At 49.9% G+C, this 8,753-nt stretch overlaps 1 protein-coding gene across 1 annotated transcript; it reads right to left on the minus strand.

The window, feature by feature from the left end:
- Positions 1-1,299: 1,299 nt before the first annotated feature.
- LOC111258229 lies at positions 1,300-6,639 on the minus strand. The gene is made up of 7 exons (XM_022829175.1): positions 6,316-6,639; positions 6,094-6,252; positions 5,848-5,973; positions 5,456-5,754; positions 2,153-3,038; positions 1,762-1,820; positions 1,300-1,676 (listed from the first exon to the last, which is right to left on the minus strand). Exons 1-7 carry the CDS (start codon positions 6,637-6,639, stop codon positions 1,511-1,513), a joined length of 2,019 nt encoding a protein of 672 aa, XP_022684910.1. The 3' UTR covers positions 1,300-1,510.
- Positions 6,640-8,753: the final 2,114 nt, after the last annotated feature.

The raw sequence follows: 8,753 nt of genomic DNA on the forward strand, positions 1-8,753 counted from the left end.
AGTCTGTGGTTGTTGGCGCCAGATCGAAGTTTTCCCGACGGAGCTCCACGTCAAGGATGCTGTTGTACGTTCAGTGATCCCGTTGCTCAAGATGCGGCTGATGCTTCAATGCTCTGCCTTCGCGTTGTCTCCGGTCAGGGGAATGGAAGGATCATCGTTTTCCCGATGATGCCTGGTTTCTTTGTAATTTGGGGATGTACGCTGCTTGATCTATAAATGGAATCCCTTCCCCCTCGCAATTCCTAGAGGTTATATGATAAGAAAAGCCATATTTCATCCATAGGATCTGGGACTTCTAGCACCAAACAACTGAGTCGCGTGCCATGTGTCCATGTGGCATGATGAGCCTGAGCAAATTGCATGATCCAGACATTCATGCGGCAGATATGCCTTGTCCTACTGTTAAGTAGTGCATGCTAGATTGCTTACTCTGTCAAGTGAATTAATTATTTATTTCCACAAGTGGGTCCATACTGTTGGAAAATTAAGCAATTATATGATTAAATTCCGAACTATATTTCTCATAAAAAGAATTAAATCTAGCATGCAAGACTCTAACATACTAGGCAACAGCAAGAACGACATCATGTTCTCATAAAACATGCTGAAATAATAGATCAAATCACAGCGTACGTACTGAGCGGGTGCAGTCGTGATGGGAAGCGGTGCCGACGAAACGACGACTGTGTTGCGGATGGAGGACAGCAGACGATGCTGAAGATGACGAGCCGCTGCAATGCCGGACTGGGACGGAAGACGAGCCGTGATTAAGACCTTGAGCAGTCGCGTAGAGCGCTTCCCAAAAACCTTATTCACCCTCTCCTGGTGCAGAATCACAAGAGCAAGAGATTCCGGATACCTGCTCTCCCGTTTGCCGGTGCACGCCGACGCTTGGGATGGAGTAGATTACGGTGGTGGCGCAATAGCGAGAAGAGACAAAAACCTAACTCGTACAAACCACCTTAGGGATATCCTAACTTGAGGCCTTCCCGTATAATAGTCTATATTGCATCTATTCTAGGAGGGAGGTGGTCCATATATATAAGAAGGAAAACCTCCAACACCCTCGTCTATTAGCAATATGGGACTAATAAATGGGGTACCCCTCTTACGCTAATGGACCTTTGAGATTTATTCAGAATTATCGTTTGATTTATTCAGAATTATCGTTTATATGGGCCAAGCCCGTATATCTAACACATACCTCAGTGGTGGAGCAATTGACTGCAATTATGCATGCATTCAGGTACAGTAAGTCAGTTTTATCCAACAACTGGCGCATACTGTGTGTCACGCAACATTACGTTACGTGCAGGATGTTTGAGTTAACCCTCTATTTTACAAGAGCTATACACGAATTGAACTACACATACGCGTTAGGCTTAAGGCCCTGTTTAAAACACGGGAATTTTCTCGGATTACTGACTGAACAACATACTATGAAATTCTTGCGTTCCAAATAGGCCTAAACTTAGGATTCGAAACCAGATACTAAAAGCTGAAGCAGTCATCACAACGGGGAACACCATGGCCGCTCGCAACAGGCGAGCCCGGTGTCTCCGTTTGCAGGCATTTGGTTGTGGGGTGATGGAGACCGACTGCTCCGAATCCGGTGATCGCCCTTGAATCTCTCCAGGAGTAGAAGCTGGCCGAAGAGGAACGCAGTCGACGACGAGCTGGGGATTTGGAAGAAGCGGGTTGGTTATTGTCAGTTTCATATTCCTCCTCAGACAACCCAAAGACAGAGGAAGTCTCTTTTACCTGGCTGCAGATGCAGATGCAGAACGTTTCGTTCCCCATAAGATTGTGGAGAAGAACCACTGCAGAAATTAGATGAGTTTAACACCAGTGTCACAGTGTCATTAGAGAAACTTTAGAGAAAGATGGGGTCACTTCAAAAAAAGCACAACATTTCTGCTGCTGGAGAAGGCTGCAAATTGATAAGATTTCCTTTTTTCCTTCGACCACTTACATTTTCAACCACTTTGAAAATCCATGTCTCCAAATTCTATCAATGCAACCAGTGTGCATCATCAGCACATATTTTTGCTAAATTTGGCATTATTTTACCTGTTTACTACTGTACCCAGTATGTCAGTGTGCAAGCATATGACAAGCACCAACATTATCTCGGAACAAATAAAAATTGTACCTTGCAAATGGCGAGCACCGAGAAGCGCGGCCTCTCCGCTGCCATGGCGACTGACCTCGCCGAGGCCGCCTTCAGCCACAGCCGCCGCGCCAGCACCACATGCGCGCGCTCTGATCGCAGCGCAGCCACCTCCCGCCGCACCGCCGCTCTGTCGGCCTCCAGCGCCTCCACCCTCGCGTAGAGACCGAGACCCCCCGCGATATCGACGGCACGCTCCTCCCCCGCCGCCGTCACAACGGCGTTCGTCGTGGCGGTGCATCTCACGTCCATCGTGTACTCGAACTCCTTCTCGGCCGTAGGCGGTGGGGGCGAGGGCGACGCCTTCTCGATCTCGACCACCGCGCACTTGGTCTCCACGTCGCTGTCTCGGCTCTCTCCGTCCGCCTCCGCCTCCGCCTCGAGGTGTTCGACGGAATGCTCCTCCTCATCATCGTAATTACCGCCGTCCTCTTCATCCTCGGGGTCGACGCCGTGGGCGCGGAGGAGGGCGGCGTACGACGCGGCGAGCGCGGAGACCGCCGCGAGATCGTCCTGCAGCTCGCGGTCGCGGCCGGCGCGGCCCTCGGCGAGGCGGCGGAACTCGCGGGCCTCGATCAGCGCCACCGCCTTCTCACTCTGCAGCCGCGCGATCATCAGCATCGCCTCGCTCACCGCGGTCTCCGCGGCCCCGCGCTCCGCGTCCAGCTCCGCCCGCAGCGCCGCCGCGGCGCGCTCCGCGGCCTCCTTCTCCGCCCTCAGCCGCCCCACCGCCTCCTCCAGCTCCTCCGCCCTCCGGCCAAGCTCCGGCTCCTGTGCCCCCTCCAGCGCGCGACGCCTCACCGCGCGGCGCCACGTAGGGGCCGACGAGGCGGCGGCAGAATCGGGATCCATGGGAGCATGCGGTGGCCTGTGACCGTTAACGGTTAAGGTAGCGGTTGTGTCAGTGTTCTGCTTCCTTGCGTGGGTAGCGGCTGTTGCGTCTGTACGAGCGGAGATAATCATGCGCACTTTCATTGATGATTATACGTCACAAGAGGTTACATATATATAGCCTAACGTGAATACATGACTAATGTGAATGCATGACCAAACTGATCACGAAGAGTCCAGGCGTGTAACCAAAGGGGCAGCCCGAGGCCAGGTTTTATGCGAGCAGATTGCTTATTTTCAGCTGGGCCTCTTTAGGCTGTGTGCACTGGTGTGAGACGACCGAAGGCCTGCCTGTGTTCGCAGCACATGCCACGCTGCAGCCTGCAGCCAACTCAATTAAGGGCAAGATTGGCAGGGCTCCTCTTAAAAGAATTTTTTTATTTTTTTATGATTTTGCAGAAATAATTAGTCGAACAAAAAATTGCAAAAATAGACTTATGCCGCCGCACCAAACGACGGTAAGGCCCTTTTCGCCGTATGAAACGGCGGTGGGGTTCCGCCCGCCACGTGCGGGCATGCCTCACTAGCTGAAACGGTGGAAAGGACCTTACCGCCGGCGGTAAGGACTCTTCTACTGTTTCAGCCAGCGGTAAGCCCCCCGTTGCCGACGCTGTAGCCGTTTGAAACGGCTATAAGCATGTTTTTAATTGTTTTCTCTTCATCTTTTTTGACTTTTATCATATATTTTCCCTTCATTTTTATTGATTATTTATCCTTCATTCTTGTTGACTTTTATCAAATATTTTTCCTTCATTTTTATCGAATATTTCAATTATCTAGTTCCATTGCAATACGGAACTTACTTTTTTTTAGTATTGTTCCTTTAATTTTTTATGATATGTTTTAGAGAGGCAGAGTGAATTCACGAAATCATTGAAAATCATTAAACTCCCAGCCTAGATATAGTAGTATGCGAATGACCACACATCATACGTTATACAATCGTATACATAATAGCCTACACCAACGTACAAAAGATAAAAAAATCCTACGCACTAAATGCGTGCTCGCTTAAAACGAGGTTGGTCACCCCGACCACGACCACGCCTCGCTGCCTACTGCGCTGCTCTAGTCTGCTGCTGGTTGTACGTCAAGGGGTCCCGTGGGGCAACGTCGCGAGGCGGACGTCCCGCTGCGGCCGCAGGTGGTGTCGTGAGCTCGTAGGTCGCCCCATGTGTAGGAGCCTCTAGGGTGTCACGCAACCGCGAGGCACCGATCACGTCAGGCTCGGGTCCGAAAAAATCATCCACCCATGCATGGACGCTAGACCTCTGTCCCTCCTCCTTGATGGAGTCCTCCGAAGCCCCTTCGCGGTCTGTGAACCCTGTTATGCAACAAAGGAAATAGTTTGTTAGTTTCGTTGCGTATTTAAAATAGAATAGAAAGCATGTATTCATCACGCACTGTAGTGGCGTAGCTCTATGCCTGGTGCAGCTAAAGAGGCCCCTGCTCCACTGTAACCACCGTACATCTGCGGGGCTGTGTTAATAAATTATTAGTTAGTAAGGTAAATCAGACAGCATTTCATCAATGATGTACGACAAAATAACGTTCACGTACCTGTCGGGGTCATGTACTGCGGAAGAGTGGACGGGCCGACAGCGGCATGCCAAAACAGTGGTGGTGCCGGTGTGCCCCTGGACGTCCCAGCCGCTAGTGCATGTGCCTGTGGTGCAGTATATGGATCCGGGTACGGCGGACGAATGGGTGGTTGAGAGGACATACTGGTCTGGTGCGTAGGAGCTGGAGAGGACGAACGAGGGTATGCAGCCCGTGGTGGAAGCACGATGTCCCCGCGAACGCCACGGCAACTGACGGCCCTGAGGAACCTACTGCAGACGCCCAAGGCCCTCTTGTATAGCGTCTCGTGGTCCCTCATACTCATGAGGTCACAGTGCTCGACGCCGTACCTCAGCTTAGTAGCGACCTATGTAATAACGTCGTACTTTTGGCAAGAGAATATGGTTTAAGTTAGCGACACCACATGATGCAATTTTAGTAAAAAATGATGCAGAAGCTTACCGCGACGTCGAAGTTGACGTCCCTCGAGCGCGGGTACATCTGCGTGACAAGCGCGGTCTGCGTCGATGGCTGACTCGGAACGTACGTGACCCGCGTCCTGATTCTCGACAAGAACCACCGCGTCCTGGTTCTTGGCAAGAACCACTGAAGGTACGTTGCGAAAGCATTATCATCGTGCGCATGGTCCTCTTGCACCACCTCGTCTAAAGCGGTCGTCCACGTGTCGACCCACTAAACCATCCTCAGAGCCCACTGGACCCCAGGCCCACCACCACTACTACCCTGACAGCTAGCCCTAACATAACCATCATGCAGCGAGTTAGATAAACAAAAAAATCCATATTGGAAGGCGAATCAAAGGGTGGGGTGTACCTGTGAATAGCCGCCGGGACAACAGACGTAACAAGAAGTGGGGACTGCTGGTACAGGCTGAACTTCCTCATGACACGGTGAACAGCGTAGTTCTCGACGTGGATGTCGTAGACAAGTGGCCTCGTCGTCCTCCAGCACTCCATGTCCCGATGGCACAACAAAGAGAGGCCGTGTGGGGCACAAGCCTGCACCTCCTCGATGGTGTAGGGTCTCCACCTCACGTCGATGTCGACAAGAGTGTCGAACTGACTCGCGAAATCCGGGTATGACTTCTTCGTCTGCACTCCAACCCACGATCCCTACAATAAATAAAATCTCAATAAAGGAGATTGTTAACAACTATAGGTAATGTACATAATATGAATCAAATAATTGTAGTTGAAGCACCGTACCTTCCTCAAGCACCACAACGACCCCATCATGGGCCTGTCGACGTCATCGTGGTCCAAAGGCAGCTCCTGATAGGGGGACATGTCAATCCGTGGCCGCTCGATCGGGAACTGCTCGTATAACCACAACTGAAGCAGCAACGGGCAACTAAGGAATATTGGCTCAGCTGAGGCTACCTTGCAGTAGCCCGTGCAAACACCGCTGTAGGTGGCCGCCAATACAGCTGAACCCCAGCTGTACTATGGAACGTCGTCGAGCGGGGCCTTCGCAATGGCCCTCGCGTAAGGAAGTAGGTTCTTAGGCACTGAGTTCCCCTGCGACGTGCACAACATGATCCACCCGAAGAACCACAGTAGGTACACCTCCAAGTGTCGCGATACTGTGGCGTCGTCCCTCGTGTAGTCAGCCTGCATAACAAAATACAATTAGTTCAAACACTAATTTGGACATGAAGGTAAGTAAGTATTCACATTGAACTGCAAGAGCCACGCCTTCATGGGCTCGTGTGTGGAGCTAAAGGTGTGATACAACGGGGCACCATCTTTGTGCTGAATGTCCGCAAACCGGCCCAACAGCTCGTCACGCCAGCTAGGTGGGACGTCCATCGCGGCAACGACACCCATAGCACAAGAAAGGCCAAGTAGCAGGGAGACATCCTCAAGTGTGGGGGCCATCTCACCCACTGGGAGGTGGAAGGTGTGCGTCTCTGACAGCCACCGGTCTAGCAAAGCTGCTAGCAGTGACATGTCGAACCGTGTAGACTTTTCCCCGCGCCGCGCAGCGCCTTCGACCATGTTCCCCTCAACTAACCTGGCTATAGGGAGAAGGCCCGCAACGCGTAATCTGTACCATGCATAAAATTAATTAGTTCAAACAACTTAATGTTAGAACTTAACATATAAATTTTACTAAGTACGACATACCTCGGAATCCAACATGTGTTGATCGGCATCGTCGAAAGCGAGTTACGTGCCCGAAACATGCCTAGACTCGAACCCTGTACGACTGACATGAACGACCTGTGAAGGTCGTTCAAGGTATGATTGAGCAACTCAGGGGTCTGGTACCCCTCTGGAACTGGTAGCGCCATACCTACAACACAAAAAATATAAGTACGCGCTCGAAAAAATAATGACTTCAAGACTAAAATGAAATAAAACAAACTGCAAATGAGATATTGCAAATAAAAGCGTCCACGATATTACCTTACATGGTTGTAATACCACAACTTAGGTTACATATTACATTACATTTCGGAAGGTTCGCCTGAATTACAAGTACAAAACATGTATCACAACTACTTGACAAACTTAAAACACAACGACTTCACAAACTTAAACACAACAACTTCACTACCATAGCACATGAATCAGAGAAGCCCGTCATTATTGCTACGTGCATGACGACCCTGACCATGCACTACAGCATTTCTGTCAACGATTGATGGACCAGCTTGGGTGCTCGCACTTCCATATGTCATTGCAGGGCAGTTCTTGTAGGTGTGACCGGCTTCATGGCACTTGGAGCAGAGGCGGACACCAGGACCAGCTTCAGATTGATTCATGTCATTCTGGATACGTTTGTTCTTGCATCGCTCGACCCCTTGGAACATTACTGGATCAGGGTCAGGAATGTAGCGCGTGACATTAACAGGATTGTTGATGAAGTCTCCTAGTAAACGATATCCATAAATCTCGTTCCTCCAAGTATGCCATATGTTCAAGAAATAGTGCGACACGAACCAACAAGGCTAAAGTCCCCCCGCCTCGATGTATGCAGCAATGACATGGATGCAAGGCCTGTGCAGCAACCTTGGCTCGTGGCAAGAGCAAACACACCCTTCATTGTTGATGATGAACTCCTTTGTGTGCTTTTCGCGCCTCCCTCCCATTCGAGCTTTGTCCCTGCAAACTACCTCGAACCGATGTTCCACGGCTCCCACTTCATTCACACGATGCAAATGAGCTTTTTTTTATCGTCTCCTCCATTTACTCTGTCATCTTGTACCCATATATTTTGTGATTGCCGTGCATTGAGTTATTAGCCAACTGGTACCTTTCTTTGGAGTACTTCATGATGTGGTATAGTAAGAATTCCATGATACCAACAAGGGGCAGTCCCCGAATACCGCGTAGGACCCAGTTGTAAACCTCAGCTAGGTTTGTAGTCATTATAGCCCACCGAGCATCTCCCTCATCAAAGGGTAATGTCCACTTTTCCTTCAGCTCATTTTTAATCCATTGTGAGAAGCTCTTGATGGATCTTCCCCATCTTTGCCTAACATTTGGACCATCGAGCCCGACGTCCTCTAGAGACACAGGGTGGTCGGCCTCGCTGATTGCCCTCTTCGCTAGTTCTTCGCATTGTATCTTTGTAAGGTCATCAAGTTTCTTCCACAGTAGGTTGAATTTCCTTTCTTGATTTTAACTGCATAGCCGCTTGAACAATGTCATAAGGGTCTTGTTGTTGAATTGCCTATGAAAATTTGCACCCATATGCCTCATGCACCACCTACTTTTCAAGTCCGGCCATATCGCCACCCTGAAACTCTCCTAACTTCCATTCTGTAGGTCTTCAATTGCTTGTAGAATACCTTTGTGCCGATCATGAATGAGACAAATCCTCTCCACGTCCTACACAATCATTTGCTTCACCCTTTACAGGAACCAATACCAACTATATCCAGACTCCTTCACAAATGCGATCACAAGTGGTAACACCTGATTGTTGCCGTCGGACCCAATAGCTGTCAATATTGTCTCTTTATACCTTCCAATTAGAAATGTGCCATCAATGCAAATGACTGATATTGGTGGAAAGCCTTAATGCAAGGACTCAACGCCAGGAATGACCGCTGCAGGACCTGTTTGCCTAGAATATGAGCACATGGATAGGTTTTCACGTCGTA

The sequence above is a fragment of the Setaria italica genome, chromosome VIII, assembly GCF_000263155.2.
Source record: "Setaria italica strain Yugu1 chromosome VIII, Setaria_italica_v2.0, whole genome shotgun sequence".
Lineage (NCBI taxonomy): Eukaryota > Viridiplantae > Streptophyta > Magnoliopsida > Poales > Poaceae > Setaria > Setaria italica.